General features: G+C 44.1%; 1 protein-coding gene across 3 annotated transcripts in view; it reads left to right on the top strand.

Moving 5' to 3' along the window:
- LOC128697229 (uncharacterized) overlaps positions 1 to 19,326 on the top strand; it is a 68,187-nt gene that overhangs the window by 29,441 nt on the left and 19,420 nt on the right. For 2 of the 3 annotated variants that reach the window (XM_053788820.1, XM_053788819.2), the window contains exons 2-4: positions 4,719 to 4,846; positions 11,957 to 12,125; positions 18,229 to 18,429. In XM_053788820.1, coding sequence (XP_053644795.1) covers positions 4,747 to 4,846; positions 11,957 to 12,125; positions 18,229 to 18,429 — 470 coding nt within the window. In that variant the 5' untranslated portion in view covers positions 4,719 to 4,746. The remainder of the gene's footprint in view (positions 1 to 4,718; positions 4,847 to 11,956; positions 12,126 to 18,228; positions 18,430 to 19,326) is intronic. The other variant, XM_053788821.1, reaches the window with a different exon arrangement.

Below are 19,326 nucleotides of genomic sequence, written 5' to 3'. Positions count from 1 at the left end.
GGTGTGGGTCACATCCTGGGTGTTAGTGGACTGGTGTGGGTCACATCCTGGGTGTTAGTGGACTGGTGCGGGTCACATCATGGGTCTTAGTGGACTGGTGTGCGTCGCATCCTGGGTCTTAGTGGGCTGGTGTGGGTCACATCCTGGGTGTTAGTGGACTGGTGTGGGTCACATCCTGGGTGGTAGTGGACTGGTGTGGGTCACATCCTGGGTGTCTGGACTGGTGTGGGTCACATTCTGGATGTCAGTGGACTGGTGTGGGTCGCATCCTGGGTGTTAGTGGACTGGTGTGGGTCACATCCTGGGTGTTAGTGGGCTGGTGTGGGTCACATCCTGGGTGTTAGTGGACTGGTGTGGGTCGCATCCTGGGTGTTAGTGGACTGGTGTGGGTCACATCCTGGGTATTAGTGGACTGGTGTGGGTCACATCCTGGGTGTTAGAGGACTGGTGTGGGTAGCATCCTGGGTGTTAGTGGACTGGTGTGGGTCACATCCTGGGTGTTATTGGACTGGAGTGGGTAACATCCTGGGTGTTAGTGAACTGGTGTGGGTAACATCCTGGGTGTTAGTAGACTGGTGTGGGTCACATCCTGGGTGTTAGTGGACTGGTGTGGGTCACATTCTGGGTGTTAGTGGACTAGTGTGGGTCACATCCTGGGTGTTAGTGGACTGGTGTGGGTCACATCCTGGGTGTTAGTGGACTGGTGTGGGTCACATCCTGGGACAAAACTGACTTAATTTGCAGGAAATGCTCAGCATAACAAGGAAGTTTCTATATAGTATGTCATTGGTGTCAGCTATGGTCTGTATACCTTGTACATGTACTGGTATACCTTGTACATGTACTTGTATACCTTGTACATTTACTGGTATACCTTGTACATGTACTGGTATACCTTGTACATGTACTGGTATACCTTGTACATGTACTTGTATACCTTGTACATGTACTTGTATACCTTGTACATGTACTGGTATGCCTTGTACATGTACTTGTATACCTTGTACATGTATTTGTATACCTTGTGCATGTACTGGTATACCTTGTACATGTACTGGTATACCTTGTACATGTACTGGTATACCTTGTACATGTACTTGTACACCTTGTACATTTACTGGTATACCTTGTACATGTACTGGTATACCTTGTACATGTACTGGTATACCTTGTACATGTACTTGTATACCTTGTACATGTACTTGTATACCTTGTACATGTACTGGTATGCCTTGTACATGTACTTGTATACCTTGTACATGTACTTGTATACCTTGTGCATGTACTGGTATACCTTGTACATGTACTGGTATACCTTGTACATGTACTGGTATACCTTGTACATGTACTCGTATACCTTGTACATGTACTTGTATACCTTGTACATGTACTTGTATACCTTGTACATGTACTGGTATACCTTGTACATGTACTTGTATACTTGGTCCCAGGTCTACATGTTCTCTTGGACCCAGGCCTACATGTTCTCTTGGACCCAGGTCTACATGTTCTCTTGGACCCAGGTCTACATGTTCTCTTGGACCCAGGCCTACATGTTCTCTTGGACCCAGGTCTACATGTTCTCTTGGGCCCAGGCCTACATGTTCTCTTGGACCCAGGCCTACATGTACTCTTGGACCCAGGTCTACATGTTCTCTTGGACCCAGGCCTACATGTTCTCTTGGTCCCAGGCCTACATGTTCTCTTGGACCCAGGCCTACATGTTCTCTTGGACCCAGGTGTACATGTTCTCTTGGACCCAGGTCTACATGTTCTCTTGGTCCCAGGTCTACATGTTCTCTTGGATCCAGGTCTACATGTTCTCTTGGTCCCAGGCCAACATGTTCGTCTTGGACCCAGGCCTACATGTTCTCTTGGACCCAGGCCTACATGTTCTCTTGGACCCAGGCGTACATGTTCTCTTGGTCCCAGGCCTACATGTTGTCTTGGTCCCTGGCCTACATGTTCTCCTGGTCCCAGGTCCAGGATGAATCTTACCATTTTGTTCTGGGTGATTTGCAGTCTATCTTTCAGCTTTTTTGTCAAGGCAGAGTACCATGAAGAGCAAGCGTAGTCCATATTACACTGTATAAGTACTAGACATAGGGTCCTGCGAGCCTCAGTAGGTAGACACTGTGCTTGTCTATAGAGGAACTTCAGTCTGGCATTCGCTTTCTTTACGACACTGTTCCCTATCAGTTCTCCTGACATGCATGGGTCGGTGGGAATTCCCAGATATTTTACTGAGGAAACCGAAGTGATGGGTTCCCCATTCTACTGGACATTAAAATTATTTGCCTTTCTCTGTTTCGTGCCAAAGAGTATGTCTTCAGTTTTCCCGAGGTGTAACGATAGTTTGTTGTCTACTAACCATTTGCTGCAGGACTCCGATTCCAGTGTTATTACATTAGCTATATAAACCATACCACGGGTGGGGTTTGAACCCACGGTCAGAGTCGCGTTAGCCCTGTGGCTAACGCAACGGTCTGGAGTTTTGAGACTGACCGCGGGTTCAAACCCCACCCATGGTATCGTGTCATTACGATTTCGTGAGCCATTAGCTATATCTTGTGGGTGTTGACCTGACACTAACAGACCAACATCATCCACATACAACAACCTTCAAATTATCTATCAAGTGGAGAAAACTTTTGAAGGTGACAAATGTTGACACAAGATAACGTTAACTAATTACTATAAATATTGGCAGAATGGCTGACACTTTGTTAGATAAGAGGATGATAAGACGCTTGTGCAACATTTAGGTATCTTGATCCGGTAGATGTTTCTCCACCTAGTGACATCCCAGTGCATCGTTTCAGCGTAAATAGTTGAAGTGTTGTGCAGAAGGTTTGGTGTTGTTGAGTCAGGACCAGTCAGCGCCCCCCCCCCCCCTCTCCGCTGGGGGGGGAGGGGGAGGGCGTGTGTAGTAAACAGTGACCCTCTCATAATGCCTCACCCCTGCGCGTCTCCCCCGCCTCACCCCTGCCCGTCTCCCCCGCCTCACCCCTGCCCGTCTCCCCCGCCTCACCCCTGCCCGTCTCCCCCGCCTCACCCCAGCCCGTCTCCCCCCCCGCACCCCTGCCCGTCTCCACCGCCTCACCCCTGCCCGTCTTCCCCGCCTCACCCCTGCGCGTCTCCCCCGCCTCACCCCTGCCCGTCTCCCCCGCCTCACCCCTGCCCGTCTCCCCCGCCTCACCCCTGCCCGTCTCCCCCGCCTCACCCACCCAACTCCCAGCGCCACCCCATCTATAGAGGGTACTTCTCCCCTAACCCACGATGTCAGCGATGGCACTGCAGGGAGTGCCGGGCTCACAGGAACTTCCACTACAGGGACAGCATCGTGGAGTTCGACCGCGAGGCAGCTGTCAGGTGTGCCACAGGCAGTGTGTACTTCAACATCCGTGCACACGAGAGCCTGGGATCTTCAGTCAACTTGGCGTCCACCAGGACGTTGCCATGTCCCTAGGGGAGCTCTCCATCGGGCTGTTAACGGAGTCACTGGCTTCTTGGACCTCTTGGGGAGGGTCGATGGTGCTCGTGTAAGCAGCAGATCCCGGGGCAACTTGCTGCTGTTTGCAATAGTTGTCTGCCGAGGAGAGACAGGCACCTAGCAACATCTGTTGTTGGGGCAATGGATGAATTCCCTGCTATGTTTGTTAACTGCTCATTACTCTGTAATTTGTCTATGATTGTAATCATGTGATAACGTGTTTATCATTCATTACCTTTGAAACTTGTCATGATTTTGACCAGCTCTACCTGGAGCTCATTACCTTTGTAACTTGGTCATGATTATGACCAGATCTAGTTCATTACCTTTGTAACTTGCTCAGCTATCAAAACTTTGGAGTCCAGTCCCTGGACCAATTATGTACCTCTGTAATCTTTTGACTACCGCCCACAGGATGGGTATGGGGTGACTACCGCCCACAGGATGGGTATGTGGTGACTACCGCCCACAGGATGGGTATGTGGTGACTACCGCCCACAGGATGGGTATGTGGTGACTACCGCCCACAGGATGGGTATGTGGTGCATAATAAACATATTAAACTAAAACACCTAGTGGCTTTGTCAGTACAACACGAACATAAACTGAACACCGAAAGAGAAGGGAATCAGTACCTTAGCCTGACTAAGACTGTAGAAGAAGGGCTAATCAGTCCCTCAGCCTGACTAAGTCTGTAAAAGAGGAGGTAATCAGTCCCTCAGCCTGGAGAAGAGTTCAGCACCATGGTCTGGAACAAGGTGGTCAGTCCCTTAGCCTGGAGCTGAACTCTTCCCCAGGCTGAGGGACTGACCTCCTCGAATACTATATCTCCAAGGTTGATGAACTGATTACACCATCTTTCTTTCACCGCTACACTTGTTGTCTCTGTATTTGACTGAAGAAGCCTACTATGTAGGCGAAACGTTTCGACAATGATACCCAACTGTTGCAGGGGTGTCTTAAGTAAGTTTATTCAGGTATACACAAATACAGTTACATAGATCATCATACATAGCAGCATATGTGTAGAGAACCTGGGATAACCCAAAAAAATCAGACAAAGTGACATTTCCATTGGGGTCTTAATCATTGTTAGTTATTATAGTGAGTGTTTATTGTCTTAGTTATTATAGTGATTGTTTTTGTTTTTAAAAGATATTGTTAGTTATTACAGTGATTGTTACTCCCTCAGGCAACCTGGTACTCAACCTTTCATGTGTTTCAGAGACGGTGGGGATGTGGAGAGAGGTTTGATGAAAGGTGGAATGAATTATGGACTAACAGCATTGTTCCTGGTGGCACAGATGGCTGGGGCAGGCTTCCTGGCACTTCCCAAGGCACTGGCTGACGTGGGTATGTTATACATAGCTTCCTGGCACTGCTCAAGACACTGGCTGATGGGGATATGTTATACATAGCTTCCTGGCACTGCCCAAGGCCCTGGTTGACGTGGGTATGTTATACATAGTTTCCAGGCACTGCCCAAGACCCTGGTTGAGGTGGGTATGTTATACATTAGTTTCCAGGCACTGACCATGGTTGACATGAGTATGTTATTACCTGGAGTTTACCTGGAGAGAGTTCCGGGGGTCAACGCCCCCGCAGCCCGGTCTGTGACCAGGCCTCCTGGTGGATCAGAGCCTGATCAACCAGGCTGTTACTGCTGGCTGCACGCAAACCAACGTACGAGCCACAGCCCGGCTGGTCAGGAACCGACTTTAGGTGCTTGTCCAGTGCCAGCTTAAAGACTGCCAGGGGTCTATTGGTAATCCCCCTTATGTATGCTGGGAGGCAGTTGAACAGTCTCGGGGCCCCTGACACTTATTGTATGTCTCTTAACGTGCTAGTGACACCCCTGCTTTACATTGGGGGGGATGTTACATCGTCTGCCAAGTCTTTTGCTTTCGTAGTGAGTGATTTTCGTGTGCAAGTTCGGTACTAGTCCCTCTAGGATTTTCCAGGTGTATATAATCATGTATCTCCCGCCTGCGTTCCAGGGAATACAGGTTCAGGAACCTCAAGCGCTCCCAGTAATTGAGGTGTTTTATCTCCGTTATGCGCGCCGTGAAGGTTCTCTGTACATTTTCTAGGTCAGCAATTTCACCTGCCTTGAAAGGTGCTGTTAGTGTGCAGCAATATTCCAGCCTAGATAGAACAAGTGACCTGAAGAGTGTCATCATGGGCTTGGCATCCCTAGTTTTGAAGGTTCTCATTATCCATCCTGTCGTTTTTCTAGCAGCTGCGATTGATACAATGTTATGGTCCTTGAAGGTGAGATCCTCCTACATGATCACTCCCAGGTCTTTGACGTTGGTGTTTCGCTCTATTTTGTGGCCAGAATTTGTTTTGTACTCTGATGAAGATTTAACTTCCTCGTGTTTACCATATCTGAGTAATTGAAATTTCTCATCGTTGAACTTCATATTGCTTTCTGCAGCCCACTGAAAGATTTGGTTGATGTCCGCCTGGAGCCTTGCAGTGTCTGCAATGGAAGACACTGTCATGCAGATTCGGGTGTCATCTGCAAAGGAAGACACGGTGCTGTGGCTGACATCCTTGTCTATGTCAGATATGAGGATGAGGAATAAGATGGGAGCGAGTACTGTGCCTTGTGGAACAGAGCTTTTCACCGTAGCTTCCTCGGACTTTACTCTGTTGACTACTACTCTCTGTGTTCTGTTTGTGAGGAAATTATAGATCCATCTACCAACTTTTCCTGTTATTCCTTTAGCACGCATTTTGTGCACTATTACACCATGGTCACACTTGTCGAAGGCTTTTGTAAAGTCTGTATATATTACATCTGCATTCTTTTTGTCTTTTAGTGCAGTAGCTTCCTGGCACTGCTCAAGACACTGGCTGTTGGGGATATATTATACATAGTTTCCTGGCGCTGACCATGGCCCTGGTTGACGTGGGTATGTTATACATAGTTTCCAGGCACTGACCATGGCCCTGGTTGACGTGGGTATGTTATACATAGTTTCCAGGCACTGATCATGGCCCTGGTTGACATGGGTATGTTATACATAGCTTCATGGCACTGCCCAAGGCCTTGGTTGACGTGGGTATGTTATACATAGTTTCCTGGCACTGACCATGGCCTTGGTTGACGTGGGTATGTTATACATAGTTTCCTGGCACTGACCATGGCCCTGGTTGACGTGGGCATGTTATACATAGTTTCCAGGCACTGCCCAAGGCAGTTTCCAGGCACTTCCCAAGGCACTGATTAACTGGAAACAACTTGCGATGCACTCCGACTACTTCTGGTGCCTGGCGCCTCAACATAAAACAAGTAACAAACATGTACACTAATGGAACGCCTCCTGTACCAGAGTCCCTCTATGTGCAATATCCCTGATAAGGGCAGAGCACTATGTGTAGTGAAATATACATAACAACTCATACATGCGGTGTGGGTGTTCACTACAGTTTCTCCTAGGCTTGATAAATTAGACACATGTGCAACACTTGGGTATCTTTAATGAGGAAACGTTCCGCCACACAGTGGCTTCGTCAGTCCATACAAAGGAGAAAGGTGAAGAACAGGAGGAGTTTGAGGTAATCATTCTCCTAGTTTTACTGAATATTTTTGAAGTGAGAACAGATTAATGTGAAACAAGTTGACATTCCCCATAAGATCTACACGAAATGATAAAAATCACAAAAAATGATTGCTAAATTTTAGATTTATTCTCAGTTAGTTTAGTTTAATATGTTTATCATGCACCCCATACCCTTCCTGTGGGCGGTAATCAAAAGATTACAGAGGTACATACTGGGTCCAGGGACTGTACCTTAACATTACAGAGGTACATAATGGGTCCAGGGACTGTACCTTAACATTACAGAGATACATACTGGGTCCAGGGACTGTACCTTAACATTACAGAGATACATACTGGGTCCAGGGACTGTACCTTAACGTTACAGAGATACATACTGGGTCCAGGGACTGTACCTTAACATTACAGAGGTACATAATGGGTCTAAGGACTGTACCTCAACATTACAGAGGTACATACTGGGTCCAGGGACTGTACCTCAACATTACAGAGGTACATACTGGGTCCAGGGACTGTACCTTAACATTACAGAGGTACATACTGGGTCCAGGGACTGTACCTTAACATTACAGAGATACATACTGGGTCCAGGGACTGTACCTTAACATTACAGAGATACATACTGGGTCCAGGGACTGTACCTTAACATTACAGAGGTACATAATGGGTCCAGGGACTGTACCTTAACATTACAGAGATACATACTGGGTCCAGGGACTGTACCTTAACATTACAGAGATACATACTGGGTCCAGGGACTGTACCTTAACATTACAGAGATACATACTGGGTCCAGGGACTGTACCTTAACATTACAGAGGTACATAATGGGTCTAAGGACTGTACCTCAACATTACAGAGGTACATACTGGGTCCAGGGACTGTATCTCAACATTACAGAGGTACATACTGGGTCCAGGGACTGTACCTTAACATTACAGAGGTACATACTGGGTCCAGGGACTGTACCTTAACATTACAGAGGTACATAATGGGTCCAGGGACTGTACCTTAACATTACAGAGGTACATAATGGGTCCAGGGACTGTACCTTAACATTACAGAGATACATACTGGGTCCAGGGACTGTACCTTAACATTACAGAGATACATACTGGGTCCAGGGACTGTACCTTAACGTTACAGAGATACATACTGGGTCCAGGGACTGTACCTTAACATTACAGAGGTACATAATGGGTCTAAGGACTGTACCTCAACATTACAGAGGTACATACTGGGTCCAGGGACTGTACCTCAACATTACAGAGGTACATACTGGGTCCAGGGACTGTACCTTAACATTACAGAGGTACATACTGGGTCCAGGGACTGTACCTTAACATTACAGAGATACATACTGGGTCCAGGGACTGTACCTTAACATTACAGAGATACATACTGGGTCCAGGGACTGTACCTTAACATTACAGAGGTACATAATGGGTCCAGGGACTGTACCTTAACATTACAGAGATACATACTGGGTCCAGGGACTGTACCTTAACATTACAGAGATACATACTGGGTCCAGGGACTGTACCTTAACATTACAGAGATACATACTGGGTCCAGGGACTGTACCTTAACATTACAGAGGTACATAATGGGTCTAAGGACTGTACCTCAACATTACAGAGGTACATACTGGGTCCAGGGACTGTATCTCAACATTACAGAGGTACATACTGGGTCCAGGGACTGTACCTTAACATTACAGAGGTACATACTGGGTCCAGGGACTGTACCTTAACATTACAGAGGTACATAATGGGTCCAGGGACTGTACCTTAACATTACAGAGATACATACTGGGTCCAGGGACTGTACCTTAACATTACAGAGATACATACTGGGTCCAGGGACTGTACCTTAACATTACAGAGGTACATAATGGGTCCAGGGACTGTACCTTAACATTACAGAGATACATACTGGGTCCAGGGACTGTACCTTAACATTACAGAGATACATACTGGGTCCAGGGACTGTACCTTAACATTACAGAGATACATACTGGGTCCAGGGACTGTACCTTAACATTACAGAGGTACATAATGGGTCTAAGGACTGTACCTCAACATTACAGAGGTACATACTGGGTCCAGGGACTGTACCTCAACATTACAGAGGTACATACTGGGTCCAGGGACTGTACCTTAACATTACAGAGGTACATACTGGGTCCAGGGACTGTACCTTAACATTACAGAGGTACATAATGGGTCCAGGGACTGTACCTCAACATTACAGAGGTACATAATGGGTCCAGGGACTGTACCTCAACATTTCAGAGGTACATAATGGGTCCAGGGACTGTACCTCAACATTAGAGGTACATAATGGGTCCAGGGACTGTACCTCAACATTACAGAGGTACATAATGGGTCCAGGGACTGTACCTCAACATTACAGAGGTACTTAATGGGTCCAGGGACTGTGCCTCAACATTACAGAGGTACATCATGGGTCTAGGGACTGTACCTCAACATTACAGAGGTACATAATTGGTCCAGGGACTGTACCTCAGCATTACAGAGGTACATAATGGTTCCAGGGACTGTACCTCAACATTACAGAGGTACTTAATGGGTCCAGGGACTGTGCCTCAACATTACAGAGGTACATCATGGGTCTAGGGACTGTACCTCAACATTACAGAGGTACATAAGGGGTCCAGGGACAGGGCCCCCGAAGTTTGATAGCTGAACAAGTTACAAAGGTAATGAACTCACAAGTTCTCAGTAAAACTCATTTCCGGCTCTAAATTCCTCGAATTTCCGTTATAACTTATTTTCTACCAATCTGTTATTGGTTAATATTTGTTGTGTGAGTAGCCTTGCTATTTTGTTATTATCACTGAGATGAAATACGTCACTATAATCAAGCATCCCTCATCTAGCCTTTTAATAAGTAAGTTTATTCAGGTATACACAAATACTTACTCTACACATATGCTGTTATGTATGATAGTCTATGTAAATAGATTATCATACATAACAGCATATGTGTAGAGTAAGTTTATTCAGGTATACACAAATACTGTTACATAGATTATCATACATAACAGCATATGTGTAGAGAACCTGGGATAACCCAGAAAAAGTCTATAATAATTCTAGACCAGTTGTCCTGTATCAAATGTGACTTCTCAGTTACACTTTGGGATGACAACTGGATGAATACAAACCAAGTTTAAGTTGAGAACTTTAATAATAAAAAGTGTCTAGAATGACTAGATATCAAACTATTATGTACCTGCCTCTCACTCACAGAATAACTAGATATCAAACTATTATGTACCTGCCTCTCACTCACAGAATAACTAGATATCAAACTATTATGTACCTGCCTCTCACTCACAGAATAACTAGATATCAAACTATTATGTACCTGCCTCTCACTCACAGAATAACTAGATATCAAACTATTATGTACCTGCCTCTCACTCACAGAATAACTAGATATCAAACTATTATGTACCTGCCTCTCACTCACAGAATAACTAGATATCAAAATATTATGTACCTGCCTCTCACTCACAGAATAACTAGATATCAAACTATTATGTACCTGCCCCTCACTCACAGAATAACTAGATATCAAAATATTATGTACCTGCCTCTCACTCACAGAATAACTAGATATCAAACTATTATGTACCTGCCTCTCACTCACAGAATAACTAGATATCAAACTATTATGTACCTGCCCCTCACTCACAGAATAACTAGATATCAAACTATTATGTACCTGCCCCTCACTCACAGAATAACTAGATATCAAACTATTATGTACCTGCCTCTCACTCACAGAATAACTAGATATCAAACTATTATGTACCTGCCTCTCACTCACAGAATAACTAGATATCAAACTATTATGTACCTGCCTCTCACTCACAGAATAACTAGATATCAAACTATTATGTACCTGCCCCTCACTCACAGAATAACTAGATATCAAACTATTATGTACCTGCCTCTCACTCACAGAATAACTAGATATCAAACTATTATGTACCTGCCTCTCACTCACAGAATAACTAGATATCAAAATAATGTTGCTACATCTACAACAATACCTGCCTCTCACTCACAGAATAACTAGATATCAAAATAATGTTGCTACATCTACAACAATACCTGCCTCTCACTCACAGAATAACTAGATATCAAAATAATGTTGCTACATCTACAACAATACCTGCCTCTCACTCACAGAATAACTAGATATCAAAATAATGTTGCTACATCTACAACAATACCTGCCTCTCACTCACAGAATAACTAGATATCAAAATAATGTTGCTACATCTACAACAATACCTGCCTCTCACTCACAGAATAACTAGATATCAAAATAATGTTGCTACATCTACAACAATACCTGCCTCTCACTCACAGAATAACTAGATATCAAAATAATGTTGCTACATCTACAACAATACCTGCCTCTCACTCACAGAATAACTAGATATCAAAATAATGTTGCTACATCTACAACAATACCTGCCTCTCACTCACAGAATAACTAGATATCAAAATAATGTTGCTACATCTACAACAATACCTGCCTCTCACTCACAGAATAACTAGATATCAAAATAATGTTGCTACATCTACAACAATACCTGCCTCTCACTCACAGAATAACTAGATATCAAAATAATGTTGCTACATCTACAACAATACCTGCCTCTCACTCACAGAATGACTGGGTATCCAAATCATGTTGCTACATCTACAACAATACCTGCCTCTCACTCACAGAATGACTGGGTATCCAAATCATGTTGCTACATCTACAACAATACCTGCCTCTCACTCACAGAATGACTGGGTATCCAAATCATGTTGCTACATCTACAACAATACCTCCCTCTGACTCACAGGTTGGCTGGGTGTACCAATGATGCTGTTGTTCTGTGTGAGTGTGGGCTTCGCAGGCACTAAACTCGGCCGATGTTGGGTGATCCTGGAGGAACGCTGGCCTGAACACAGACAACTTGCCAGACAACCATACATGGATATAGCTCACAGATCCCTGGGCAACACTGGACGGTGAGTGATGAGATTCCGCTGTTGTCTGTACCTGTCTGTGACTGAAGAATGAGGCACTTGGGCAACATTAGGGAATGTTGAGGAAATGTTTCGCCAGTTAAGATTCCCAGATGCTTCACATTGCACGTTGAGGTCCGTGGATCGATCCCCGGTACGGGTGGAAACATATAACCATAACAATAATAATAATAATAATAATAATAATAATAATAATAATAATTTTTTTTTTTTTTTTTTTCAACAAGTCGGCCGTCTCCCACCGAGGCAGGGTGACCCAAAAAAGAAAGAAAATCCCCAAAAAGAAAATACTTTCATCATCATTCAACACTTTCACCACACTCGCACATTATCACTGTTTTTGCAGAGGTGCTCAGAATACAACAGTCTAGAAGCATAAACATATAAAGATACACAACATATCCCTCCAAACTGCCAATATCCCAAACCCCTCCTTTAAAGTGCAGGCATTGTACTTCCCATTTCCAGGACTCAAGTCCGACTATATGAAAATAACCGGTTTCCCTGAATCCCTTCACTAAATATTACCCTGCTCACACTCCAACAGATCGTCAGGTCCCAAGTACCATTCGTCTCCATTCACTCCTATCTAACACGCTCACGCACGCTTGCTGGAAGTCCAAGCCCCTTACCCACAAAACCTCCTTTACCCCCTCTCTCCAACCCTTTCGAGGACGACCCCTACCCCGCCTTCCTTCCCCTATAGATTTATATGCTTTCCATGTCATTCTACTGTGATCCATTCTCTCTAAATGACCAAACCACCTCAACAACCCCTCTTCTGCCCTCTGACTAATACTTTTATTAACTCCACACCTTCTCCTAATTTCCACACTCCGAATTTTCTGCATAATATTTACACCACACATTGCCCTTAAACAGGACATCTCCGCTGCCTCCAACCGTCTCCTCGCTGCTGCATTTACCACCCAAGCTTCACACCCATATAAGAGTGTTGGTACTACTATACTTTCATACATTCCCTTCTTTGCCTCCATAGATAACGTTTTTTGACTCCACATATACCTCAACGCACCACTCACCTTTTTTCCCTCATCAATTCTATGATTAACCTCATCCTTCATAAATCCATCCGCCGACACGTCAACTCCCAAGTATCTGAAAACATTCACTTCTTCCATACTCCTCCTCCCCAATTTGATATCCAATTTTTCTTTATCTAAATCATTTGACACCCTCATCACCTTACTCTTTTCTATGTTCACTTTCAACTTTCTACCTTTACACACATTCCCAAACTCATCCACTAACCTTTGCAATTTTTCTTTAGAATCTCCCATAAGCACAGTATCATCAGCAAAAAGTAACTGTGTCAATTCCCATTTTGAATTTGATTCCCCATAATTTAATCCCACCCCTCTCCCAAACACCCTAGCATTTACTTCCTTTACAACCCCATCTATAAATATATTAAACAACCATGGTGACATTACACATCCCTGTCTAAGACCTACTTTTACCGGGAAGTAGTCTCCCTCTCTTCTACACACCCTAACCTGAGCCTCACTATCCTCATAAAAACTCTTTACAGCATTTAATAACTTACCACCTATTCCATATACTTGCAACATCTGTCACATTGCTCCTCTATCCACTCTATCATATGCCTTTTCTAAATCCATAAATGCAATAAAAACTTCCCTATCTTTATCTAAATACTGTTCACATATATGCTTCAATGTAAACACCTGATCTACACATCCCCTACCCACTCTAAAACCTCCTTGCTCATCCGCAATTCTACATTCTGTCTTACCTCTAATTCTTTCAATTATAACCCTACCGTACACTTTTCCTGGTATACTCAGTAAGCTTATTCCTCTATAATTTTTACAGTCTCTTTTGTCCCCTTTCCCTTTATATAAAGGGACTATACATGCTCTCTGCCAATCCCTAGGTACCTTCCCCTCTTTCATACATTTATTAAACAAAAGTACCAACCACTCCAACACTATATCCCCCCCTGCTTTTAACATTTCTGTCATGATCCCATCAGTTCCAGCTGCTTTACCCCCTTTCATTTTACGTAATGCCTCACGTACCTCCCCCACACTTACATTCTGCTCTTCTTCACTCCTAAAAGATGGTATACCTCCCTGACCAGTGCATGAAATTACTGCCTCTGTTTCTTCCTTAACATTTAAAAGTTCCTCAAAATATTCTCGCCATCTACCCAATACCTCCATCTCCCCATCTACTAACTCCCCTACTCTGTTTTTAACTGACAAATCCATATTTTCCCTAGGCTTTCTTAACTTGTTTAACTCACTCCAAAATTTTTTCTTATTTTCATTAAAATTTCTTGACAGTGCCTCTCCCACTCTATCATCTGCTCTCCTTTTGCACTCTCTCACCACTCTCTTTACCTTTCTTTTACTCTCCATATACTCTGCTCTTCTTATAACACTTCTGCTTTGTAAAAACCTCTCATAAGCTACCTTTTTCTCTTTTATCACACCCTTTACTTCATCATTCCACCAATCACTCCTCTTTCCTCCTGCCCCCACCCTCCTATAACCACAAACTTCTGCCCCACATTCTAATACTGCATTTTTAAAACTATTCCAACCCTCTTCAACCCCCCCCACTACTCATCTTTGCACTAGCCCACCTTTCTGCCAATAGTCGCTTATATCTCACCCGAACTTCCTCCTCCCTTAGTTTATACACTTTCACCTCCCTCTTACTTGTTGTTGCCACCTTCCTCTTTTCCCATCTACCTCTTACTCTAACTGTAGCTACAACTAAATAATGATCCGATATATCAGTTGCCCCTCTATAAACATGTACATCCTGGAGCCTACCCATCAACCTTTTATCCACCAATACATAATCTAATAAACTACTTTCATTACGTGCTACATCATACCTTGTATATTTATTTATCCTCTTTTTCATAAAATATGTATTACTTATTACCAAATTTCTTTCTACACATAGCTCAATTAAAGGCTCCCCATTTACATTTACCCCTGGCACCCCAAATTTACCTACTACTCCCTCCATAACATTTTTACCCACTTTAGCATTAAAATCCCCAACCACCATTACTCTCACACTTGATTCAAAACTCCCCACGCATTCACTCAACATTTCCCAAAATCTCTCTCTCTCCTCTACACTTCTCTCTTCTCCAGGTGCATACACGCTTATTATAACCCACTTTTCACATCCAATCTTTATTTTACTCCACATAATCCTTGAATTAATACATTTATAGTCCCTCTTTTCCTGCCATAGCTTATCCTTCAACATTATTGCTACTCCTTCTTTAGCTCTAACTCTATTTGAAACCCCTGACCTAATCCCATTTATTCCTCTCCACTGAAACTCTCCCACCCCCTTCAGCTTTGTTTCACTTAAAGCCAGGACATCCAGCTTCTTCTCATTCATAACATCCACAATCATCTCTTTCTTATCATCTGCACAACATCCACGCACATTCAGACTTCCCACTTTGACAATTTTCTTCTTCTTATTCTTTTTAGTAATCTTTACAGGAAAAGGGGTTACTAGCCCATTGTTCCCGGCATTTTAGTTGACTTTTACAACACGCATGGCTTACGGAGGAAAGATTCTTATTCCACTTCCCCATGGATATAAAAGGAAAATTAATAAGACCAAGAACTATTAAGATAAAATCAAAGAAAACTCAGATGAGTGTGTATAAATAAATGTGTACATGTATGTGTAGTGTGACCTAAGTGTAAGTAGAAGTAGCAAGACATGCCTGTAATCTTGCATATTTATGAGACAGACAAAAGACATCAGCAATCCTACCATCATGTAAAACAATCACAGGCTTCGTTTTACACTCACTTGGCAGGACGGTAGTACCTCCCTGGGTGGTTGCTGTCTACCAACCTACTACCATAATAATAATAATAATAATAATATCTTTATTTACTACCAGCACATGTACAAGGTATACAGACCATAGCTGACATCAATGACATACCACTATATAGAAAGTCCCTTGTTATTCGGAGCATTTCCCGCAAATTATGTCAGTTTTGTCCCAGGATGTCACCCACACCAGTCCACTAACACCCAGGATGTCACCCACACCAGTCCACTAACACCCAGGATGTCACCCACACCAGTCCACTAACACCAAGGATGCGACCCCCACCAGTCCACTAACACCCAGGCTGCCACCCACACCAGTCCACTAACACCCAGGATGCCACCCACACCAGTCCACTAACACCCAGGATGCCACCCACACCAGTCCACTAACACCCAGGATGCCACCCACACCAGTCCACTAACACCCAGGATGTCACCCACACCAGTCCACTAACACCAAGGATGCCACCCACACCAGTCCACTAACACCCAGGATGCCACCCACACCAGTCCACTAACACCCAGGATGTCACCCACACCAGTCCACTAACACCAAGGATGCGACCCACACCAGTCCACTAACACCCAGGATGTGACCCACACCAGTCCACTAACACCCAGGATGTCACCCACACCAGTCCACTAACACCCAGGATGCCACCCACACCAGTCCACTAACACCCAGGATGTGACACACACCAGTCCACTAACACCCAGGATGTGACCCACACCAGTCCACTAACACCCAGGATGTGACCCACGCCAGTCCACTAACACCCAGGATGCCACCCACACCAGTCCACTAACACCCAGGATGCCACCCACACCAGTCCACTAACACCCAGGATGTCACCCACACCAGTCCACTAACACCAAGGATGCGACCCACACCAGTCCACTAACACCCAGGATGCCACCCACACCAGTCCACTAACACCCAGGTACCTATTTTATACTGATGGATGAACAAGGACAACAGGTGTCTTATGGAAACACGTCCTAATGTTTTCCAGCCATACCGGAGATTCGAACTCCGGACCTCAGTGTGAGCTGAGTGCGCTAGTGATCCAGCTACGGGACATTGAGCTTGTTTCCTTAAGACATCAGCTGTCCCTGCAGTAAGTAGGTACCCGGGTGTTAGTCGCCTGCTGTCACTGTTCACCTAGCAGTAAGTAGGTACCCGGGTGTTAGTCGCCTGCTGTCACTGTTCACCCAGCAGTAAGTAGGTACCCGGGTGTTAGTCGCCTGCTGTCCCTGTTCACCTAGCAGTAAATAGGTGCCTTGGTGTTAGTCATCTGCTGTCTCTGTTCACCTTGCAGTAAATAGGTACCTTGGTGTTAGTCATCTGCTGTCTCTGTTCACCTTGCAGTAAATAGGTACCTTGGTGTTAGTCATCTGCTGTCTACTCACCTTGCAGTAAATAGGTACCTGGGTGTGAGTCGCATCCTGGGGACAAGATTAACCTAAGTTGCCAGAAATGCTCTACACAACCAGGGACTTTCTACATAGTATGTCATTGATGTCAGCTATTCAAAGTTTATTCTCTATAAGGATTACAATGCTGAGTTTACAGAATTTGGTTATTGTGTGGTTTACATGTAGTAAAATAATAATTACAGAGTGTACCACTAGAACACCTAGCATGGCTAGGCATTTCGGGCAAACTTAGATTAAATCTTAAGTTTAAAATATTACAAAATTATGAGGTAAGTTGGTATTATGGCTAAGTGACTAAATACTACTTTGTGAGTTTAGCAATGTGAATGCTTTTGTTTTGGCACTATACATAGTTTCAGTATTGGAGTATCACAGGCCAACTTATGACTAGTTAAGATTCATTATTTTGAGATTGAGATTGATATTTCTGTTTATGGTCAAATGAGTGAGTGAGTGTAAGTGTGAACCACCAGGTGGTATTCGTGTAGTTAGTTGACGGGGTGTATCAGGGAGATAAGATGTTTTCTGATGGTAGTTTTGAAGGTGATGAATGTGTCTGCAGTTCTAGAGTTCTCAGGGAGGGTGTTTCAGATTTTAGGGCCTTTGACATACATTGAATTTTTTTAAAGGTTTAGTCGGACACGGGGAATGTCGTAGAGATGTTTGTGTCTGGTGTTATGCCTGTGGGTTCTGTCACAACTATCAAGAAAGCGTTTTAGGTCTGTACACCTTGATGCTGAGATTCAGATTATGTTTCTGATACCACACTTGTCGACAGGAAGATCACGCTGGTGTCAGTGGTTCTGAATCTCTTCGGTAGTACCACAGTGTTCATCATTCTCATCTCTGAGATGCTGGCCAGCCTCCTGATAGATGCCGCCCCTGACGGCTCCTGTGCTCTCACTAAGTGCCAACTGGTTGTTATCGTCAGTGTGGTTCTTATTCCCTTCACTTGGCTGGGCACTCCCAAGGACTTTTGGTGAGTTCTTCTCTGGTTTACAACACTACCATGACCTCCAACACTACCATGATCCCTAACACTATCATGATCCCCAACACTACCCTGATCCCCAACACTAGCTTGACCTACAATACTGCCATCATCTCCAACACTACCAGGGACAGTGTCCTCCATCGAAGACACCGCAAACCCCAGGCAGACATCAACCAAGTCTTCAAATGGACCACTTAAAATAATATGAAGTTCAATGAAGAGAAATTTCAACCACTCAGATATGGAAAACTTCAGGAAATTAAAACTGTATCAAGGTATACAACAAATTCTAGCCATACAATAGAGCGAAGAAGTAATGTGAAGGACCTGGGAATGATAATCTCAGAGGATCTCACCTTCGGCATCTGCTAGAAAAATGATAGGCTAGATAATAAGAACCTTCGAAGCTAGGGACGCCAAGCTCATGTTCTCTCTAGGCTGGAATATTGCTATACACTAACTGCCCCCTTCAAGGCAGTCGATATTGCAGACCTGGAGAATTTACAAAGAACTTTCACGGTACACATAAGTACGATAAAGAACTTAAATTACTGGGAACAGTTGAAGTCCCTTGATTTGTATTCCCTGGAGCGCAGACGAGAGAGAGTTAGTTTAATATGTTTATTATGCACCCCATACCCATCCTGTGGGCGGTAGTCAAAAGATTACAGAGGTACATAATTGGTCCAGGGACTGGACTCCAAAGTTTTGATAGCTGAGCAAGTTACAGAGGTAATGAACTCACAATTTACAAAGGTAATGAACTCACAATTTACAAAGGTAATGAACTCACAATTTACAAAGGTAATGAACTCACAATTTACAAAGGTAATGAACTCCAGGTAGGTCTGGTCACAATCATGACAAGTTACAAAGGTATTT

Source organism: Cherax quadricarinatus, chromosome 89 (genome assembly GCF_038502225.1).
Source record: "Cherax quadricarinatus isolate ZL_2023a chromosome 89, ASM3850222v1, whole genome shotgun sequence".
Taxonomy (NCBI): Eukaryota; Metazoa; Arthropoda; class Malacostraca; order Decapoda; family Parastacidae; genus Cherax; species Cherax quadricarinatus.
Note: the sequence above shows the minus strand (reverse complement) of the source record. Positions and strands in the feature narration are given on the sequence as shown.